Source organism: Schistocerca gregaria, chromosome 2, assembly GCF_023897955.1.
Source record: "Schistocerca gregaria isolate iqSchGreg1 chromosome 2, iqSchGreg1.2, whole genome shotgun sequence".
NCBI lineage: Eukaryota > Metazoa > Arthropoda > Insecta > Orthoptera > Acrididae > Schistocerca > Schistocerca gregaria.
Window position 1 is genome coordinate 693465745 of NC_064921.1, and position 24092 is coordinate 693489836.

The following is a 24092-nucleotide window of genomic DNA, read 5'->3' on the forward strand; positions in this document are numbered from 1 at the left end:
AAGGCATTACACCCGCTAAGAATTCATCATTATTTCGTTTATTCTGTCATTTTCGATTCTTGTGAAGTAGTCCATTCAGTTGTTCCTGTATTCCTTAATTTCCCCATTTAAGCTTTTCACTTCCTCTCTTCAGTGATCCTCCAGTGAGAAAGTGTGCACCAAGTTATAGTTTTTAGGAGTCTCAGCTCCAATGCTTGTGTTCTTTATTCATTTCTTTTTGTTACGAGCAATGATTCACTTCTAAATGTCATAGTTGGCTCAGACATCAGTTTGAAGAACTTAGATAAAGTTTCCTTTCTTACTTTAGTTTCAAATGTTCTATGCACTATTCTTTGTCGTTATTAAATCTTTCTCCTTTCTATTGTATTTCCATTTCCGTCATGAATGAGACATTTTGTTATTATTTTGCTGGGAATTGGATCCTGGCCCCTGAAAGTGATAACTTCTTTTTTCTTTTTAGGATACAAACAGATTATATCCATTAACGGCTGAAGATAAAATATTAACAACTGTATGGAGTGTGTTCCCCGCTCCAAGGAAGTCATAACTCGGGATGTGTGGTGTCTGTTGACTTGTTGACCACTATCAGATTTTTTTTATTTTGGAGACTCGAGTTTAAGCTTCAATTATATGCAAACCAATAGGCCTAACGCAAAATGAGTTATACCAATATTTTTCTTCGTCTGTTGTGGGTTAGTCGATATGGAGAAATCGGGTTTTAAAGTTCAATACATATTTTTTATTTTAGATTGTAGTAAGGATTGTCCGGTTTTAGGTATCTTCACTATGAACTGCACACTTCAAGTTTATATAGCTTGGAAACTACTTGGCCGATGTTAAAGAAGTTTAAATATGTCACAGGAAATATATCGGTAGAGGAAATCTCAAGTTGTAGAATGTTTCAACCGTCAAAAAAAGTTATGTTTTTTTAAAAAAATAATGTTTTCTCAGAGCGCGATAAACATATGACAAGTGTTTTGAAGGTTTCTTTTGTAGCTGTAAGAAGTTACAACCACAATGGCTCTAGGGTGACATTAAAGACTGGTTCTGTTTGTGATGGGCTGCGGGAGCAACAACGGGCGCAGAGGCGCTATCAGGTGCTACGTTGCCAGTCACTGGTAAACCTGTTTTCCAACAACCCGGTGGTTCGCGGCAAGCACGCATTCATCTTCACAGCCATGCATGCTGTTAATAATCAGGTCCAGCACACACAGAATGTGTCTTAAATATTAGTCTTTATAATATCAGCATTAAACCGTACGATCAAAGTGGTTGTAGCTTCTTACAACAAGAAAAGAGACCTTCAAAAGAAACCCACGCCTTCTTAATATGTTTATCCTGCGCTGAAAAACGTTGTTTAAGGAAAATCATAATAACTTTGTTGGGTGATTGAAAAATTCTGTAACTTGAGATTTGCACTACCAATATATGTGTCAATAACATATTAAAAATTCATTAACATCGAACAAGTACATTTCAAGTTATATAGGTTTGAAGCAAGCAGTTCGTAGCGAAGACACCATAAATCAAACAATACTTACTACAATATAAACAAAATTGTATTGAACTTTAAAATCAAATGTCTCTATATGGCCTAACGCAGAATAAACAGAGAAAAATATTGGTATAGCTGATTTTGCGATAGGCCTATTGATTTGCCTGTAATTACAGCTTAAACTCGAGTCTTCAAATAAAAAATCCTATTGTAGACAAATATTTATCTGCGGCATACTTGTCTAGAAACAGCATTTCCTTAAACTGATAGCAAACCAGAAAATTGCTGTACGCAACTCCATAACAATTTGTTCTAAAAATATCCCAGCTATTTCAGTGCCATTCGAGTGTATTTGTTTAATAGCAGGGCAATAATGCACCGAGAAAAGAAACTGACTCACTTTGAATAAAATAGAGCAAATTTTATTTGTAAATCACATTACTGATTAGTTCAGTGTTTTCTTCTTGGGTATATATATCGTCATATTCACTGTAAATCACGACTGTACGTACTTAATTACAGGTATGCTGTATTTCTTAAATTGTATTTTTTCTCCAAGAAGATTATTTATACAATACAAGAATCAGTCTTACTATTAACATTTTCCCACATCGTAAAAAATATTTAAGACTTTGTGGGAGTATTTTTAATTTTTACAGCAGATGAAATGCAGAACATTTAAATCTTAAACCTAGGGACATAACATATACTTATTACTTCTCTCTCCACGATCTTTCAAAATACGACCAAAACAGATAAAATACAAGTATAATGAACTGAATTAAAAAGGCAAGGTGACTTCCTTTTATTTACTTTTGTGAGTGAAAGGTGAATGATGAGTCATGAAAAAGAGATAGTTCATTCCAACGAGTCACCAGTGTTGCTCAGATCTCTGAAAAGAATGGTTTTGCATCTCTCTAGTGTCGACAGCGGCCCGACAAATCTGACAGCGCTTGGCGTCTTCCCTCGGACGACGGCAACAGATACCAAGGTCACTCCGTCTGCACGGCGGCAGCAGCGCTCAACAATGTTGGACGCCAGCTGCCAATACTCCGTCGCGCATGACGATGTGTTCAAAATCTTAAATCTCCGAAAGATCTTCACTGATTGCTTTGAAATTTTGACACAACATTGCATTCGAATACGATGAGGCGCCACATATAATATATATGTAATAATTGTAGTGGAAATCTATATAATAATTTAAAAGAAGGTTTGTTCTCAACCTTAAATCTGTGAAAATTATTCCTAAATTGCTTCGTAATTTTGACACCACATTGCATTCGAATACCTGGGTTCATACTTTTACATGTTACTGTAATAAGCGTTTAGAAACTGCAGAGACGGATTACTGACTGTAAATGGAGGAAACAATATCCGTTGAACATGTGTCCAGAAATGGACGATGTGCGTGGAACGACATCCTATCGTCCCACAACACAATATAGAGCTGCATTGGATCCACATCACAACAGATGTTCAAAGGGCCTCTATGGGGTGCAATGCACAATTTAAGACACTATTACAATTGCTACACCACGAAGATGACGTGCTACAGACGCTAAATTTAACCGACAGGAGAAAGATGCTGTGATATGCAAATGATTAGCTTTTCAGAGCATTCATACAAGGTTGGCGCCGGTGACGACACCTACAACGTGCTGACATGAGGAAAGTTTCCAACCGATTTCTCATACACAAACAGCAGTTGACCGACGCTGCCTGGTGTAACGTTGTTGTGATGACTCGAGTAAGGAGGAGAAACACGTACCATCACGTTTCCGACTTTGATAAAGGTCGGATTATAGCCTATAGCGATTGCGGTTTATAGTAATGCGACATTGATGCTCGCGTTGGTCGAGATCCAATGACTGTCAGCAGAATATAGATTCGGTGGGCTTAGGAGTGTAATACGGACCGCCGTGCTGGATCCCAACGGCCTCGTATCACTAGCAGTCGAGATGACAGGCATCTTATCTGCATAGCTGTAACGGATCGTGCACCCACGTCTCGATCCCTGAGTCAACAGACAATCATCTGCGCGAGCAGTTCTACGACGATTGCAGCAGCATGGACTATCAGCTCGGAGACCGTGGCTGCGGTTACCCTTGAGACTGCATCAAAGGCAGGAGCGCCTGCGATGGTGTACTCAACGGCGAACCTGGGTTCACAAATGGCAAAAAATCATTTGTTCGTATGAATCCAGGTTCTGTTTACAGCATCATGATGGTCGTATCCGTGTTTGGCGACATCGCGGTGAACGCACATTGGAAGCGTGTATTCGTCATCGCCATACAGGCCTATCACCCGGCGTGATGGTAAGGGGCACTTTGAACAGTGAACGTTACATTTCAGATGTGTTAAGAACCGTGGCTCCACCCTCCATTCGATCCCTGCGAAACCCTACATTTCAGCAGGAAAATGCACGACCGCATGTTGTAGGTCCTGCACGGGCCTTTCAGGATACAGAAAATGTTTGACTGCTGCCCTGGCCAGCATATTCACCAAATCTCTCGCCAATTGAAAACGTCTGGTCAATGGTGGCCGAGTAACTGTCTCGTCACAATACGCCAGTCACTACACTTGATGAACTGTGGTATCGTGTTGTAGCTGCATGGGCAGCTATACATGTACATGCCATCCAAGCTCTGTTTGACGCAATGCTCAGGCGTATGAAGGCCGTTATTACGGCCAGAGGTAGTTGTTCTGGGTACTGATTTCTCATGATCTATGCACCCAAATTGCGTGAAAATGTAATTACATGTCAGTTCTAGTATCACATATTTTTCCAATGAATACCTGTTTATCATCTGAATTCCTTCTTAGTGTAGCAATTTTAACGGCCAATAGTGTATATTACATCATAGATCGATGCACATTCTGGCCTTTCTCCGAATAGCATCACAGGCATTGTGAACACTCTGTTGAAATGTCTGCACATCACGAACCGGTTCAGCATACACAAAGGTTTTCAGGTCACCCAGAGGTAAAAATCCATGGTGATGCAGCAGGCCATACTACAGGGCCCCTTTGTCCTACCCATTGTGTCCTGATGAAGTTGAATTGTCGGCCAACTGTAATGCGAAAGTTGCCAAGAATCCCTGCCCACACATTGATGCTGAATTGATGCTGATGAGACGCCTCAACCATTCCCTATGGATCCGCGACGATTATGCAGATTGATGATGCAGTTTCTGGTGAAGGTTGCGTTATTGGTAAAGAAGACTGATGACAGAAATCTCAAAATTGTGATGGCCAGGAGGAAAAACTATCGGCAACATCCTTCCCGTAGAGCGAATCCACTGCTGGTAATCCTTGCACCCGTCGAATGTGATAGGGATAGTAGCAGTTGTCTTGCATGATACATATAATCGTACTTTTGGATACACCATGTTGGCAGGTCACTTGCTTAGAGCTTGTACTAGGGTTCATCTGAATATCCTGCAAAAACTGGTCCTCCAAATCCGATGTTCACACAGCCCATCCATCCCTGTATGTTCGTCTCTCTAGAAGCACACAGACACCCAACAAGGGCTTTAAATGTTGTGTGATGTGGATGATGTCTGTGATGGTACTTGTTTGGTATAGCCGTGCTGCCTCTCGACCGTTTCCATCTGCTTGGCTGTACAAAACACCATCTTGGGTTGTTTGCAAGATGAATACCGGACCATGCTGCTGCTTGCAGTACGCTGCGTCCGTCACAGAGCCTGAAATATCCACGGAACACATGGAACGTAGTCAGGGGAACTTTCATTTGTGGCAATGATACATTTCCAGATAGTGTCCATAGTACCTTTTTCCATCCATTTCGACTCAGCAATCCCTCTCTGCAGCTAGTCGATTTCATTAATGTTTACTCTGCGTATATAATAGTGAAACGTTGTTAGCAAAAAGAGAAGTGATATATGTGGCTTATCTGATTAGAATATTACTACAGAATCCAAATTTACTATAAAACAAGATTCAAAGTCAGAGAGATGGGGGAAAGAAGAGATGGACATAGTGGTGCTATGAAAATGGACATAAAAGCAGAGAGGGGTTGATGGGTAGGGGGGGGGGAGAATATGGACATAGAAAGGGAGCAGCAGGTGTTGGATAGAGGGGTGGAGATGGAAAGTGAGGAGGAAGAGGAAGTAAACAGAGAAAGGGGGGGGGGTGAGGTGATACACAGAGAGGGGGGAAGAGAAAGGAAGCAGGGCGCTATGGAGAGAAAAGAGGGGTAAGAGGAGATGGATAGGCAAAGGGGGAGCAGTTGAATGGGCGGAGAGAGGAGGAAGGAGAAGAGGCAGGAGGGGATGGAGGCAGATGAGGGAGAAGAAGAGGGACATTGCGTGGAGGAGTGGATGATGGACATAGAGGGGAGAAAGGAGCACGAGAGGGACAGATGTAGGGATAGAAACTAATTAGGATGAACGTCCATGTATAGTACGAAATGGAGAGAGAGGGGGAGGAGAAGACTGACATCAAATGGGGAAGGAGGTGATGGACAAAGAGAGGGGAAAGGAGGAGGTGAGAGACACTGCCATGGAGAGAAAGAGATTATAATGCCTTTACAAGGGCGAGAGGAGATGGAGTAAGGAGGGGGTAAAAATGCTCAAATGTGTGTGAAATTTTATGGGACTTAACTGCTAAGGTCATCAGTCACTAATCTTACACACTACTTAAACTAAATTACCCTAAGGACAAACACATACACCCACGCCTGAGGGAGGACTCGAACCTCCGCCGGGACCAACTGCACAGTCCATGACTGCAGCGCCCCTTGACCGCTCGGATAATCCCGTGCTGCTAAGGAGGAGGGAGGAGATGATACACATTCAGTATGAGTAAAGGATAATGAGAGGGGGAAGGAGGAGGAGACGCAGACAGGCAGTGTGGGAAAGAGATTAGGGCCCATAACCAATTGCCAGGTGTATTAGAAATTTGTGCGTTCTCTTTTTTTCCATTTAACCAGACTGACAACGTGTGGCCGCGAGCAGCTTTTAATAATATAAAGCTGTTGTTTCAAAATAAAACACCTACGCAGGAAAATGACTACCGTTATGTCATTCATAAGTCAGTGAAATCTTCAGATGTAAAATTAGCCTCAGGCGTACTCCAAGGAACTGCTGTAGGACCATTACTGAACATAACATATATTTTTGCCCTCACACATATTGTCGGAAACTCCAAGAGTCTGCTCGCGATTGATGATGTAGGCTGTAAATAACGCAACGCAGCGCTGGAAGATAGTTGCGAAATGCAAGAAGACCTGCAGATAATCGACCCTTGGTGCAGAGATTGATAGTTGACGCTCAGCATAAAGAAATACAGTGTACTGCTCACAAACGGGCGGAAAGAGTCGTTATTATGTCGCTGGAAGCAGCCACACCCATAAACGTTCTGGGAGCATTTGTACGATGCGACTCAAGATGGTACTGTAGTAGTAAAGTAATCATATGAATTAAAGATGAAGACTGAGATTCGTTGGAAGAATCCTCCACCCATGATGGAGGTAGTTTACAGAACTCTTGTTTTAATGATGTTTCAGTATTTCTCGTCGGTCTAGTACCTTTTCCAAACATGTCTGACAGGTGAAATGGAGATGATCCAAAGAAGAGCAGCGCTCAGGTTCGTTTAGCGTGTGCGAAGCCATCACCCCGCTCACATAACTCCAATGCCTGACGCTTCAATAGATGTCGCCCCTTCCTATATATTACAAACAGACCATGAAGCCAAAATTGCAGAGATTCGAGCTCTCACGTTCTTCTCGTTCACGATTCACGACTGGAACCGGAAATAGAGGAAGTGACAGTTGTACGCAATGTGCCACCTGCCACGTACCTTAAGGTGGCTCGCTCAACACTGATGTAGACGTAGATGTAGAAATTTCAGCGACAGTTATTATCCGCCTTATTCTGTCTTCAACTCCTCGTTGCATAATGCGTGGGATCGATAGTAAATGCGAGTTTATCTTTTCTTCACTGGCGGGAACGTATGTGCCTTCTGCGGCCACAAAGGGCAGTCGGCCCGTTCGAGACTTACGAGGATCGCTCGAGATTTCTGGGACAGTCCTATCCCGGAGTGACTTGTGACTCTGTCATCGGTGATGGTGCAGGCGTGGTACATCGCCACGTGACTCCGTGTTGAGGCCTGGTGAGCAAGTTCGTTTTGTCGCCTTTCTGCTTCTGTTGCATTCCTGAAATCCTGGCCTGGCTGTTAACTTAGTACAGCGTCTTGAAGACGAAGTTACTGCTAGCGCATTAAGTTTGGCACACGGCGCAGAAGGCTATGTTACTCCAGGACTATCATAGAAGAATAATTTTACGGTGATGACTTTCTGTTACACTTACTTCGGATGTCACTCAAAAAGTGACACTGAACTACACCCTTCCTGCATGTCATGGTTAATAGGTTACTTGCATGCTCACCTCCCTTTTTGTCGGCCACTAATTGTTGAGAACAGTGTTTACTATTTTAATGTATCCCACTCCTCCGTCCTCCCCCTGTTCTCTTTGAAGGCAAATCTTACTGGTTGTGTAAATTCTTTCAATGATGTAATTGTTTATCCTTAATTGTATTTATCTCTCTGTTATAGTTCTGTATCGTTTGTTATCCTGTCTGATTGTTAGTGCTATTCCAAGGTCCCAGTGCCCTTTTTTATGTCATCATCTCATAAATGTGCTGAAGTAAAAGTTATTTAACCACTTTAGTAAGTTATTTGAGGCATTCATTATTTGCTAAGTATTGTACTTTTATTAAATATTGAGATTTGTTTTTAAGAAATTGTAAATTCTGAAATTTCATTTCTGTGAATGACTAAGCTAACAAGTAAGAGCTACTTAATTATTGCATTTAGCTATCTCAACCCTTTCGTTGCTTTTAAAAAGTTGTTCTCCTATTAGATTTTGAGATTTGCTTCTTCAGAAATTTTGTGTTGTGAAATTCTACTTCTGAAAAAAGCTAAGCTAGTAAAATTGTGCTTTTCATGGCTTAGCTTCTTATCAATAAATTTTCCTGCTCTCTGTCAACTTTGTTTCACCTACGAAGACTGTAAAGATATTAGACAAAACATTCCTAATGTAGAGAAGCAGCCAAGCTGGACCAGACACGTACACCGTGTTTAATGCATCTGTAAATACGAATGGTCACAACTACCTTTTATCAGTAGCTGAACATTCAAAGGTAATCTAGATATTTTCCCATTTTTTAAAGAAAAGGAAACAACTATACGAAAAACTTTCTCGTCAACAGATAAAGCAATACTTCAGCTATTTTTCGATGTAATAACCACCAAACCTGAGACACTTGTCATATTGTGATATCGACTTTCGTATTTCTTTTCATGCAAGTCTCCTGCGCAGGAAATGAACCAGCGTGCGACAGTCATCTTCAGCTCTTTGTCAGGGTGAGAAAGCTGACAGGATAGAAAATCTTATAGGTGCAACAAAAGATGGAAATAACAGAGAAAGGTCAGGACTGTAAGGTGGATGATGTGCCGAGTCGTATATGGGCGACCTTTGTCATGTATCATCACAACACCTGCCCTCAGAATTCCACGGCTCTTGTTTTAATGGCCATTCCAAATATCCTTAGTGTTTCATAATAACGGTCAGCGTTAACTCTTTCAGACCTGGGCAGAAAGTCGATGTGCAGAATGTCCGTCGCAGAACACCGCACACATCACTTTCTGAAAGATACAGCCTGTGTGAACTTCGTTTTGACCAGAGATGGACAGTGACGACTGCTGCTCGGTTTCTGGGCTGAAGTGAGCAGTCTACGTCTTAGCGCCCCTGACTCGTCGCCCTCGTCATGTTAACGCTACAGAAATATTTACGCTGCCCCTAAGCTATAAAGTTTGCGTTTGGGTGTCAGGTTTTCCGACACTTATCCAGCACTCACTTTCCTGAACAGCATATGCTTAGCAACAAGTTCATGTAACGAGCGTCGCAATACCTGCGTAAAATGGCTGCTGTGATCCACACTGTGGGTGCAACGGTTCTCCACAATGTGCTGCCATACCAGATTCACTACGTCGTCATTGATGAGGGGCGGTGCTCCTTAGCTCTCTTCCAAGTAGACACCCTGATAACTTTCGGAAAATATCTACATCAGCGACACACTATCTATTTGTTCATGACCCTCGGTCCGAGCACCTGACACAGATGACAAAACTTCATCAGGAAACTTCATCACAGTCAAGCGAGAAAAGAATAAGTGCCAGCATCTTCAGCCGCTGCTATAATGCTACTGACAACAATCGAGTCTTATCCAGCCATCATGTGACTGTTCTCATGATAATTAAGTTTACTTTAAAAAAAAGTTGGGAAACTTAATTTATGGATGGTAAAGTAGAGTCTTATGGCAAGGAGAGCCCGAAGGTTAGTTTCAGTCACTTAATTGGAAAGGTTTGCCCTAACCTTCCCATCCGTAGGAAACTTTCCTTCGCGAAGTTTTACGGTGAGTGCGTAAATGTGTCTGTTAGGTGCAGTTGACTGTAATATCTCTCTCTGTGTGTGTGTGTTTAGTGTAGCGTCGTTTTCGTGTTGCAGACGATGGGAAAAATGAAACGGTGAAACCCGGTGCCAACACGTTGCCTACTCCTCGTGAATAGCATCAAAGGGGCCACTGGGATAACATCCGATGGCCAGGATTTCAGGAATGCAACAGAAGCAGAAAGGTGTTCGACAGTGTCACACGCCCTCACTCGACGATACATTTCGGAGAGTCACGGAATGTAATCTACCACATTGGTGCAAAATCCAGTGAGTAGGACCTTTATGTCATCATCTCCCCTCCCATTTCCGGCCAAATGCTGGCAGTAAAAATTTCATTCACCACCAGGATTCGAAACGGCTTTCCTCCTAGGCTACATCTACATCTACATTTATAGTCCCCAAGCCACCTAACGGTGTGTGGTGGAGGGCACTTAACGTGCCACTGTCGTTACCTCCCTTTTCTGTTCCAGTCGCGTATGGTTCGCGGGAAGAACGACTGCCGGAAAGCCTCCCTGAGCGATCGAATCTCTCTAGTTTTACATTCGTGATCTCCTCGGGAGGTATAAGTAGGGGGAAGTAATATATTCGATACCTCATCCAGACACGCACTCTCTCGAAACCAGGACAGCAAGCTACACCGCGATGCAGAGCAGCTCTCTTACAGAGGCTGCCACTTGAGTTTGCTAAACATCTCCGAAAGCTATCACGCTTACCAAATAACCCTGTGACGAAACGCGCCGCTCTTCTTTGGAATACTCAAGTATAGGCCAAACGAGTGTTTTGTAAGCCACCTCCTTTGTTGATGGACTACGCTTTCTAAGGAGTCTCCCAATGAATCTCTACCTAACATCCGCCTTACCAACCATTAATTTTATATGATGATTCCACTTCAAATCGTTCCGCACGTATACCCCCAGATTTTTTACAGAAGTAACTGATACCAGTGTTTGTTCCGATATCATATAATAAAGAGTCCTTCTTTCTATGTATTGGCAATACATTACATTTGTCTATTTTAAGGGTCAGTTTCCACTCCCTACACCAAGTACCTATCTGCTGTAGATCTTCCTGAATTTCACTGCAATTTTCTAATGCTGCAACTTCTCTGTATACTACAGCATCATCCGCGAAAATCCGCATGGAACTTCCGACATTATCTACGAGGACATTTATATATATCGTGTAAAGCAATGGTCCCATAATACTCTCCTGTGGCACGCCAGAGTTTAATTTAAGGTCTGTAGATGTCTCTCCATTGAGAACAACATGCTGTGTTCTGTTTGCTAAAAACTCTTCAATCCAGCCACAGGATCTTACTTTGTTTATCAGGCGACAGTGCGGAAATGTATCGAACGCCTTCCGGAAGTCAAGGAAAATGGCATCCACCTGGGAGCCTGTAGCTAGTATTTTTTGGGTCTCTTGAACAAATAAAGCGAGTTGGGTCGCACAAGATCGCTGTTTCCGGAATCCATGTTAATTCGTACAGAGTAGATTCTGGGTTTCCAGAAATGACATCATACGCGAGAAAAAAACATGTTCTAAAATTTTTTGATGTCAGAGATATAGGCCTACAGTTTTACGCATCTGCTCGGTGACCCTTCTTGAAAACTGGAACTACCTGTGGACTCTTTTCCAATCATTTAAAACCTTCCGTTCCTCTACAGACTTGCAGTACACGGCTGTTAGAAGGGGGCAAGTTCTTTCGCGTACTCTGTGTAGAATCGAATCGGTATCCCTTAAGGTCCAGTGGACTTACACTGTTGAGTGATTTCAGTTGCTTTTCTATTCCTTGGACACTTATTTCGATGTCAGATAATTTTTCGTTCGTGGGAGGATTTAGAGAAGGAACTGAAGTGCGGTCTACCTCTGTGAAACAGCTTTGGAAAAAGGTGTTTAGTATTTCAGCTTTACGTGTGTCATCCTCTGTTTAAATGCCATTATCATCTCAGAGTGTTTGGATATGCTGTTTCGATCCACTTACTGATTTAACGTAAGACCAGAACTTCCTAAGATTTTCTGTCAAGTCGGTTCATAGAATTTTACTTTCGAATTCACTGAATGCTTCACGCATAGCCCTCCTTACGCTAACTTTGACACCGTTTAGCTTGTGTTTGGCTACGTTTAAATTTGCAGTGACTCTCACTTTGCTTTCGCAGTACTTTCCTAAATTTGTTGTTGAACCACGATGGGTTTTTCCCGTCCCTCACAGTTTTACTATCTAAAACGCATTTTACGATTGCCTTGAACTTTTTCCACAAACACACAACGTTGTCAGTGTCGGAAGAGAAATTTTCGTTTTGATCTGTTAGGTAGTCTGAAATCTGCTTCCTATTACTCTTGCTAAACAGATAAACCTTCCTCCCTCTTTTATCATTTCTATTTACATCCATATTCAGGGATGCTGCAACGGCCTTATGATCACTGATTCCCTGTTCTGCGCTAACAGAGTCGAAACGTTCGGGTCTGTTATCAGTAGGTCCAAGATGTTATATCCACGAGTATGTTCTCTGTTTAATTGCTCGATGTAATTTTCGGATAGTGTACTCAGTATAATGTCACGCGATGCTCTGTCCTTACCACCCATCCTAAACATCTGAGTGTCCCAGTCTATATCTGGTAAATTGAAATCTCCACCTAAGACTATAATATGCTTAGGAAATTTATGTGAGATGTATTTCAGATTTTCTCTCAGTTGTTCTGCCACTAATGCTACTGTGACAGGAGGTAGGTAAAGGGAGCCAATTGTTAACCTAGCTCGGTTGTTGAGTATAACCTCCACCCATAATTATTCACAGGGACTATCCAGTTCTATTTCACTACAGGATAAACTACTACTAAGAGCGACAAACACGCCACCACGGGTTGCATGCAATCTATCCTTTCTAAACACCGTCTGTGCCTCTGTAAAAATTTCGGCAGAATTTATCTCTGGTTTCAGCCAGCTTTCCGTACCTATAACGATTTCAGATTCGGTGCTTTCTATCAGCGTTTGGAGTTCTGGTACTTTACCAACGCAGCTTCGACAAATTACAATTACAATACCAATTGCTGGTTGGTCCCCGCATGTCCTGACTTTGCCCCACACCCCTTGAGGCTGTTGCCCTTTCTGTACTTGCCTGAGGCCATCTAACCTAAAAAACCGCCCAGTCAACGCCACACAACCCCTGCTACCCGTGTAATCGCCTGCTGTGTGTAGTGGACTCCTGACCTATACAGCGGAACCCGAAACTCACAACTTCTGAGTAATTCTCATAGGTGCTCTTGGGACATCCCCGAGACATAAAATAACAGTTACGCCGCGAGGACATCTGTCGCCATGTCCCTTGTATTCAGAGGGCATTTTCCTACTGTCATAGCAATGAACGGAACGGGAGTCTTGTGTATTTAGTAACATTAGTATGCGACAGGCTCAAGAGGAGAGACTGTTTCATCACTTCTTGCGACCCTCCCTTTATTCGACTTGCATTTCGAGGTAACACTGAGATTGTTTTTGGTGTTTGTGCGGCAGATATACAAATGAAACATCAGCTACCCCTCACGCATGTTCTTTATTTGTATTGGTTCATTACAAGAGTGTTGCACATAAAAAGGAACAGATATGTACAGCAAGTATTCAGTACAGTTTTGGACAGTTTACTGGCGAAGCAGGCATGTTAACGATTGATCAGAGGTGGTGCTCCACTGCTGTCGGCTCCCTACTTGCGGCAGTGGCAGACGCCCTCCTTGCAGTGCCCGCCCTTGTAGCCTTTGTTCATCGCGACGCAGTGGACGGCGCAAGCCGAGTCTGCCACCCCAAAGGCGCTCAGCGCGTCACACGTGAAGCGCACGTGGCGGTCGCCGTGGTGCTCCTCCTCCACTGGTGCTGGAAAGGACAACAGAATGATTAACAGCAGGTACTTAATATATTATCAACAGAAAGTCACAACCGCCTTCGAAGAAGAGCACAAAAATGTGATCATGTATGTAGAGCTCCAAATACGTGATCCTAACATTTATCAATCACTCTTTCAGTCATATATGAGATTTTTGAAGTTGAGCTGTCCTGTTCCCAGTAACAGTTGCAGACGACTCATTAAAATTTTTGTCTTATATTGTTCTTACCTGAAATATGATTAGGCTTAGCTGGGCAACAACGTAGATGTACAACGGAATGGACGCATAGGTTCAGTAGGAGGTAACGCAGGTGGCAGACTTCGGTTCATTGCTATTACACTAGAAAAATGCCCTCTAACTGCAAAGGAGATGGCTTAAAGATGTCCTATGAAACATCCTAGAATGTCATTCAAGTGCGCGGGATGTAGAAAGTATACGAAGATGGACAGCACAAATTACCACAGATTTATTTTAACTATGGGAGAGTGTCACAGAGGGACTGAAAAGTTTGAACTGGCAGACACTCGAAGGTAGATACCATCCACGAAAATCTGCTTACAATGTTTCATGAACACTGAAAATAAAACCTTCTAGGTTGTCAGGCCACATGATGTCCTTTTCGATCACACCGATACACCGATGTAAAAAGAAAAGAGAAAAAAAACAGTGAACTAAAATTAAGGTAGAGTAATAAAATTTCTAGCATACATTTAACTAGGTAGCATATTTAAGTGATTATCATTGTAAGATCACAGGGTAATGTAAGCACGCGATAAGCCACTGCAAATGTGAAATGGTGGTACACATTAATAAGCTGTGTAACCGCCATAGTGCAGACTTGCGTGCATCACGTTTTACAGGCGGCGGATATCAGTTTGTGGGATGGAGTTTCATGTTTATTGCATTGCAGAGACGTCAGTGCTGTTTGTGGATGACGCTAGAGTTGTTGTCCGATGATGTCCCATATGTGCTCAATTGGAAATTGATGTGGTGATCAAGCAAGCCAAGGCAACATGTCGACACTGTATGTGGCAAGCGTTATCCTTTCGGAAAAAGTAATGCAAACACAACAGGTCGAACCAGCAGACTGACGTTCAAATTTGTAATCGGGGTGCGAGAGATACCCATGAGAGTATTCCTGCGTCATACGAAATCGCACCCCAGGCCACAACTCCACTTCCTGGTACAGTGTGTCTAGCATGCAGACAGGTTGGTTGCAGGGTCTCAACTGGCCTACTTCTAAGCAGCACAAAAAATGTTCAAATGTGTGTGAAATCTTATGGGACTTAACTGCTAAGGTCATCAGTCCCTAAGCTTACACACTACTTAATCTGAATTATCCTAAGGACAAACACACACAGCCATGCCCGAGGGAGGACTCGAACCTCCGCCGGGACCAGCCGCACAGTCCATGACGGCAGCGCCCTAGACCGCTCGGCTAAAAGACCATGGATCACTGAGGGGATTACAGTAGCTTGTGAAAGAAAAAGGGAAATGTATCTTTTGGCAAGATTTTAAGTAGACACCCTGCAGTAGTTGCGCATTACAAAAACTACTCAAAAATACTATGATTAGTTATTAAAGAATCAAGAAACATGCACATAATGTCAGAAATCAGTACGTCTGACAACAAAGTCATTACGGAATACAGTGAAGCAAGAGACAGAACAACCAACCACAGAAGAGGATAACATTACTATTGAATTGAATGGAAGGGTTATAAATGACAAGTCACATGTAGTAAATGTATTTAATAATCATTTCTTAAACATAGTAAAAAGCATAGGGACCAACAATTCAAGAGAAAGATCACAGCAATATGTTGAAGAAGTAACTCTCATGAAATTACATCGTATGAATGTACCACCAATTTCTGTTTCTGAAGTTAAGAGGATCATACATTCTCTCAAGAATAAAAGCTCTTCTGAAAAAAATGGAAATTTATGGTAAGGTATTATGGGACCAAACTGCTGAGGTCATTGGTCCCTAAGCTTACACACTACACACTACTTAATCTAACTGAAACTAAACTTACGCTAAGGACAACACACACACACCCATGTCGGAGGGAGGATTCGAACTTCCGACGGGGGCAGCAGTGTAAGCCGTGGCAAGGCGTCTAGACCGTTCGGCTACCCCGCGAGGCAGCCTCTTCTGGTTTTGTTGGTGTTTCCAATAGAGCAATCAAGATTTATTCACATATGATAAGTCCGGTATTGTCCGAAATATGTAATGCATTACTAACGCAAGTCATTTTTCCAGAGAGACTAAAATACATCGTTGTCAAACCCCTCTTTAAGAAAAGTGATAAGAGAGACGTCAGTAACTACAGACCTGTTTCACTGCTGACATAATTTTACAAACTTTTTTAAGTAGCTGATGTATTCTAGAGTAGTATTTCTCCTTGGCAACAGTATTACCTTCAGCAAATCACAGTTTGGGTTTTAGAAGCGTTGTTCTACTGAGGATGCCATTTACATGTTCACACACCAGATATTACAAGCATTAAATAACAAAATTTCTGTGACCTATACAAGGCATTTGATTGTGTGAATCATAGTACACTCCTAGATAAATTGAAGTTCAGTGGGGTAGATGGTATAGCCGAAAAATGGATCATGTCATACTCAACCAAAAGAATGCAGAAAGTTGTACTTAGTAGTAATCCAACCAACAGAATCCAGGAACATAATTCTGACTGAGGAGAAATCACGTATGGGATTCCCCAAGGCTCAGTCTTAGGCCCAAAACTTTTTCTCATCTACGTAAATGAACTACCGACTAATATAGAACAAGCAGAATTAGTTCTTTTTGCAGATGATACCAGTATTGTAATCACTCCTAGTATAAATACAGAAATGGCAGAAATGGTGGACAAAGTTCTCAAAAGTATCATTGATTGGTTCTCTGCGAATGCCCTCACCCTGAATCTCACAAAGACACGTCATATTCGGTTCTGGACCACCAGAGGTACAGCACCAGTGATAAGTGTAACACATGGTGATGAAATAATACATAGGGTCGAAACTTTAAAATTCTTAGGTGTCCATATTGATGAGAATTTAAATTGGATCTCCTAAAACTATTTAGTTCAGCCACATTTGAACTTAGAATTATAGCAAATTTTGGGGAGAAAGAAATCGATAACATGAGATATTTTGCTCATTTTCATTCAGTAACGTCATATGGAATAATGTCCTAGGTGACTCATCTCTGAGAAAGACTGTCTTCATGGCCTAAAAACGCGCTATAAGAGTAATATGTGGTGCTCACCCGCGATCATCTTGTCGACATCTGTCTAAGGAGTTCGGCATTCTAACTATTGCTTCACAGTATATTTATTCCCTCACGAAGTTTGTTGTAAATAACCCACTACTGTTCGAAAGGAACACTAAGGTACATAATTACAATACTAGAAGAAAAAATGACATTCATTACTCAGCATTAAGGTTGTCTTTAGCACAGAAAGGGGCGCTCAACGGTGCAACAAAAATTACCCAGTGATATAAAATGTCTAACAGACAGCAAGGTAAAATTTGAAAATAAATTGAAAAAGTTTCTCCTTCACAACTCCTTCTATTCTGTAGAAGAATTTCTATGTTTCTAATGTGTAAAAGGAGGTGGGTAGGAACTGCTACCTCAAATTTCATATCTTGTTTTCAATTCGGGGAAAAATAGTACAAATAGATGTACAAATTAATTTGCAATATGAATGTAAAATGACTCGTTCCACATCATGACGAGTTATCGCGAAAAATTATCCATGGAACGTGAAAGTAACTAAGTGACTAAGTAACTAACTGGTGCGAAATTTGAATACCCATCATCTTTCACATGTAGAAACACACCTACCAACTCTCTTTTGGTGCTGCGATTTTTTTTCGCCATTGTATATTTTAAGCAGTCATGAGATGAGGTAACTCATATTTTTAATAAAGGAAAGTTAAAAATCGGTAAAAAATGTACAGGGATTAGACATTACGGAATGAGTCTTTCAAGTGCGAGCAGTTTTTAAACAGCAAAAATTTTTTTACTAAAATCCCTTTATGGAATGGAGCGTGAGACTGTAGACAATAACACACTAATTTCCTCGTTATCACTTTTCTCGCAGGTTTTGGATGGACGCAATATTAGTAGTTAACGTAATTTACAGTTTGGCTTCAGCTCTCCATGACAGTTTATCCTCAGCAAGCCCCTTCTCTATTGCTACTGCGACCTGCACCTATTTCAACAGGCTTGCTGTGTTGGTAACTGAGACTTTATCCACAATTTTTCGTTCACCTACTTCCATTGCAAAACTGACGATGCCTTGGTGCCTCAGGGTGTATCAACTGAGGCCTTCTTTTAGTCAAGTTATGACGTAAATTTCTTTTTTACCCAAATCGATTTTGTATTTAGTCATTAGTTCTTCGACCAACGCATCTAACGGTCGTCATCATTCTGTTGCACAACATTTCAAACATATCTGCTCTCTTCTTTTTTGTACTGTTTATCGTCCGTTTTTCGTTTCTTTTCAAAGCTGCACACTAGACAATTACGTTCAGAAAAGGCTTAATTGCTAACGTTTAAATTTGTGTTTAATTATAAAAATTTTCACTTTTTCAGGAAAGTTTTTCTCGTTGTTTCCAGTCTGCGTTTTACATCCTCTCTATTTCGGCCACCGTTTATTATTTTGCTGCTCTTAGCTTCCCACTTCCTGATCAAATTCCTACAGCCTTTAATTCTATTACATTTCATTACCGGTGCTTTACGTTTGCTTGGTGTTTGTTTTATTCCCTCTTTTGAAGAAACTATCCATTTAGTTCAACTCATCATGATTTTTTTAACGGACGACATCATGGAACCATCACAATAGGCTGCAATAAATATTTACTCATAAGCAGTTTCGGTCAAATGGTCATCTTCGAGTGACGTATTAGCAGTACGTCAAGCTAAAGGAAGATTCCTTGGCGTAAAGTGCACGATTGTTTTCAGTTACTTTGCTTGCGGTATGGACTACAAAGAGATGACAAGTAGCATCCTTCCTTAAAGACGTGTTAGAACGACTCTTTCAAGATGACACAGGAAAAAATTGAATCTTATTTTACCATGTTGAATATTGCTGAAGTCTGTTGGTGACATTCGATTAAAGAGTGATGAGGGTGACTGCAACTACTCACAAATACCTTCGAGAAATGGTTTATTACGTTTACATGACTGGTTTTGTGCCATTATGTTTAGCTTCAAATAAATACATTTGAAAAGGAGCAGCCATCTGAACCTCTCATGGCAGCGAAGTGCGCCATTCTTATTGGTATTTATGACCAGTTGCGTTCTTCGTAAATAATTTTTAATTTAAAATAATGGTACCTGGCATCCTTCGTCATATACTGGATTCAGTTTGTAGAGTGCTTATGTAAGTGTAGAGAATATGGGAAAATATATCCAAAACAGAACAAGAATGAAATCGTTCGTCGCAACACCAAGAGTCAGATACGACGTTCCGAATACTGAAAATATGAAGTTTGTCTCACCTGCGGAAGAAGAGGCCATGCTGGCAACGGCAAGCAGAGCGAACAGGAAGGCGAGCGTCGATGTCTTCATGGTGCTGTCGTCTCACAGGAGATGTGTGTCTCAGCGGCCTACCTGGACCATGCTGTTCTGTGCCATGCGGCGACATATATAGCGGCCACAGTCGGGCTCGGTGCTTCCCAGCCGCCTCAGACAGTGCAAACAAAAAGCAATTAGCAGTATTCTGTGCTGCAGCGTCACCTGCTTGTGAAGTGCACATTGTCTGTTTACAAAGGAAGCTACGCAACGACCCTGCACGGGAGCTTCTCGGCACGTCCTACGATCCTAATTTTTCCGAACAAAGCTGGAGAATCACCGACAGTAAAAAAAACTCTGAAAGTGAGTAGTTGGTAGGAAATAGCAGTATTTGTGACTGTCATGTTACAAATATTTGGCTTTGGAGGAAGGAGGAAAAAGGAAGATGGCGCATCTTTTCTCCTTTACTTCCTGAGATTATTGTTCTAGGTTATTGCGTAAGACGCCTTCTGAAAAAATCCAAGTTTAGTTGCTGAGTTTTTCTCTGTAGTTATTTATAGTACAGTGCAGACCCAGAAGCTTGTATTTACAACCACTATCCTCAATGCAATTTGCTGAGATATTAAACCTGGTGCACCGGATCAAGAGTCGAATCAGGAAATTTGCCTTTCGTGAGCCATGCCCTTATCTGCTGAGCTATCTTCTACATCTGTATCTACATCTACATACATACTCCGCAGCCCACCATACGGTGCGTGGCGGAGGGTACCTCGTTCCACAACTAGCATCTCTCCCTGTTCCACTCCGAAACAGAACGCGGGAAAAATGACTACCTATATGCTTCTGTGCGAGCCCTAATCTCTCTTATCTTATCTTTGTGGTCTTTCCGCGAAATATAAGTTGGCGGCAGTAAAACTGTCCTGCAGTCAGCCTAAAATGCTGGTTCTCTAAATTTCCTCAGTAGCGATTCACGAAAAGAACGCCTCCTTTCCTCCAGAGACTCCCACCTGAGTTCCTGAAGCACTTCCGTAACACTCGCGTGATGATAAAACCTACCAGTAACAGATCTAGCAGCCCTCCTCTGAATTGCTTCTGTCCTCCCTCGATCCGACCTGATAGGGATCCCAAATGCTCGAGCATTACTCAAGAATAGGTCGTATTAGTGTTTTCTAAGCGGTCTCCTTTACAGGTGAACCACTTCTTCCCAAAATTCTTCCAATGAACCGAAGACGACTATCCGCCTTCCCCACAATTGCTATTACGTGCTTGTCCCACTTCATATCGCTCTGCAATGTTACGCCCAAATATTTAATTGACGTGACTGTGTCAAGCGCTACAATACTTATGTAGTATTCTAACATTACTGTTCACGACGTCGAGAATAAATGTTTATCCTGCGGCAGAGAATGCTCTGGTTTCAAATGTCACTAAAGATTTAAAGTCTGTGCCGGACCAGAATTCGAAATTGGGACCTACAAAACTGCTCTACAGACTAAGCTATCTAAGCACGATTCACGATCCGCCCTCGGAGCTACACTTCGACGTGTATCTCTTCTCCCACATTCAAATCTTCGTAGTTCTCCTGCGTATCTAGCGGGACTACCACTTTGGGAAGAAACGATGTTCCAGATCGCGAGCCTGGCTTGGAAAGTTCAGTCGGTGGAGCACTTTCCCGTGAAGGACAAACATCCGAAGTTCGAGTTTCAGTCTGGCACGCAAGTTTTGTCCACGACTTGTTCTCACTGATTCACTTTTCCTACTATCAAAATCTCATAGTCATTGTTCTTCAAGAAATGTCGGATTAGTATTCATTCAAGAAAGAATATCGTATGGAAATGGCTGTTATAGCTTGAGGGCCTGAATCTAGATTGAACGTTTCATGTTGCAACAGAACGTATCAATTCTTTTAGGGGTGCTAGGTCAGCTCAGTACGCCAATGGGCTCCTGTGAAGTTTGGAAGGTAGGAGAGAGGTAATGGTGGAAGCGAATTTGTGAAGGTTTCTAGCAGTGCCTGTATGGCTCTGTCGGTAAGAGCATTGGCCCGGATAGGAAAGATCCTGTGTGCGAGTCTTGGCCCAAAAACCCGTTATAACTTTCCAGAAATTTTCTAAAAATTCATCTGCAGAACGTAAAATTCAATCTCGACAATCATCGGTATTTTAGATTCTAAACATTGATGGTGGCGTCTGTTTGTTTTATATCGTGTCTCCCTACCACTTTCGCGCAACGACGCTCTGAGCGTGTTTTTTAGGGAACTGACTAGTTTGAACCTGGGACCTGCTGCTGGTAAGGAGACGCCAGACCACGCATGACATGTAGATTTCAGAAGAGTTCAGTGAGAGTAGCGATGATATACCCAAATACTAAATGATCTCAGCGTCAGCTCCACTGCACTCCCTGTAAAAGAATCTTAATACTAACTAAATTTAGTGGAAAGGGTTCAAGGCTTTCCTACTTTTAGTTAGCTGCTAAAATAACGTCGAAAAAGCAGTTAACTTTACCATTGAAAATTTTATTCTACTCACAAAACATCGTTTATACATTGCACTATTGATAAAAGGAAATGTTTTAATACAGGATGGTAAAAACCAATTGCGTTCAACAAATATGTGAACGAATATTCCCTGAATGGGTTTCCAAGTTCTACAATCGATCGAAGGATGACCTATGCCATATCACATCTATAATCTATGTTTAATTTAAGTTTCACAGAAGAAAAAACTATCAAAATGGTCTACAGTGACCCTCAATTATCTTTAATTACTTATCTAACTTGTCGTAAATTACAGTGGCTGATGTAGCTTCTCAATAACTATATAAAAGAAAAATCATCGCGTTTCAGATCTGTTCTTCAAGTGGCAAATGTGAACACCATGAGTTTTAATTAACGATCGACACTAGTATTACGCAAAAAGGGGGTGTAACAGATGAGACTTCTGCAGTTCTGAGTGAAGCCTTATGCGCTCAAAAATGCGGCATCGCGTGCGTTCATTACCTTGTCGGTGTTTAAGCAGCGTCAGGGCGGGAGCGGCCGGCGCAGCAGCCATCCAGCTCGCCGTCTCGGAACCAACTCAACCTCTAACTTCTCCTTACTACAATTTACCGAAGTTAGTTAAAAAAAACTATCTGGCTATGTTTTCATCTGACCAATCAGGGTCTCAATGTTAACCTTAAGCTCCACCTACAAAAATTCTGTCTATCCAATGAGAAACGTTATACTTTTCGTGGTGGGGCAAAGTTTTTAAAGTTTGCAACATAACAGAGACGCTAAAAAGTCTCACGCTAAAACCTGCAGCTGGTGTGGTCCTTTTAGCGTTATCGTAAGATCTATGCTGTTCTTCTGAAGGGCTCTATCTTTTAGCATAGGCTGGGGGGTAGTCCTTGAGGTACCTGAGACGCGAAAAAGTCTCACGCTAAAACTTGCTGGTGGTAGTGGCCCTTTTTGTGTTATCGTAAGATCTATACTGTTTTTCTGGAGGGCTCTAGCTTTTAACATGGGCTGGTGGGTGGTCCTTGACGTACCCGAGACGCGAAAAAGTCTCACGCTAAAACGTGCGGGTGGTAGACTTAGAGGTAGGCTGCCGACGTGGGTGTCTGTCCCTTATCGTAGGGCCTTCTAGCTTAACACGGTTCTGCTCTCGGCTTCTGTCCTCGTTTCTCCCCTCGGAACTGTATCTGCCTCACGGTGAGAAGGTACGACATGCATTTAGGCATTCTTGTGTTAGTCTGTGGTATTCCATTTGCTTACTCGTTACTCGTATTACTTTGGTTAATTTAATGTCACGATTTATTCGGAGCTATGTGACATACTACTGGATTTGCTTATCATGTCAAGGTCTTCATGTAAGGTGTTGGATCTGCCTGACACCTTACAAGATGACAGTCTATTGGTATTGTAATCCATTTTACAACTGCGAGCGTTTTTAATAACGCTTTCACCGCATCAGAGGGCTTGGACTTATTAGTATTATAAATAATGTAGGTTACCTCAACACAGGTATACAATCGCTACATCTACATCTACATGGAAACTCTGAGAATCACATTTAAGTGCTTGCCAGAGGGTCCATCGAACCACCTTCACAATTCTCTTTATTCCATCATAGCGCGCGGAAGAAGGGAACACCTATATCTTTCCGTGCCACCTCTGATTTCCCTAATTTGATTATGGTGATCGTTTCTCCCTACGTAGGTCGGCGTCGACAAAATATTTTCGCATTCAGAGGAGAAGGCAAGTGATTGAAATAGCGTGAGAAGATTGCGCCCCAGCGAAAAACGTTTTTGTTGTAATAATGTCCACCCCAAATCCTGTATCATTTCAGTGCCACACTCTCCCCTATTTCGCGATAATACAAAACGTGCTACCCTACTTTGAACGTTTTCAATATACTCCGTCAATCCTATCTCGTAAGGATCCCACACCGCGCAGCAGCATTCTAAAAGAGCACAGACAAGCGTAGTGTAGGCAGTCTCTTTAGTGCATCTGTTCAATTTTATAAGTGCCAATTAAACGCAGTCTTTGGTTAGTCATTTCTACTACATTTTCTATGTGATCCTTCCCGATTAAATTATTCGTAATAGTAATTCCTAGGTATTTAGTTAACTTTACGGCCATTAGTCAAAGGTCTTGCCACATTGGTAACACCGGTTCCCGTTATATCACCAAAGTTAAGCACTGTCGAGCTGGGCTAGCGCTTGGATGGGCGACGATCCGGTGTGTC

General features: G+C 42.0%; 1 protein-coding gene across 1 annotated transcript; it reads right to left on the minus strand.

Annotated features, from left to right (window-relative positions):
- Nucleotides 1-13501: 13501 nt before the first annotated feature.
- LOC126336324 (defensin-1-like) lies at nucleotides 13502-19484 on the minus strand. Its single transcript, XM_049999886.1, has 2 exons — nucleotides 19359-19484; nucleotides 13502-13834 (listed from the first exon to the last, which is right to left on the minus strand). The coding sequence occupies exons 1-2, from the start codon at nucleotides 19426-19428 to the stop codon at nucleotides 13668-13670; spliced, it is 237 nt and encodes a 78-aa protein (XP_049855843.1). The 5' UTR covers nucleotides 19429-19484; the 3' UTR covers nucleotides 13502-13667.
- Between the last annotated feature and the right edge of the window lie 4608 nt (nucleotides 19485-24092).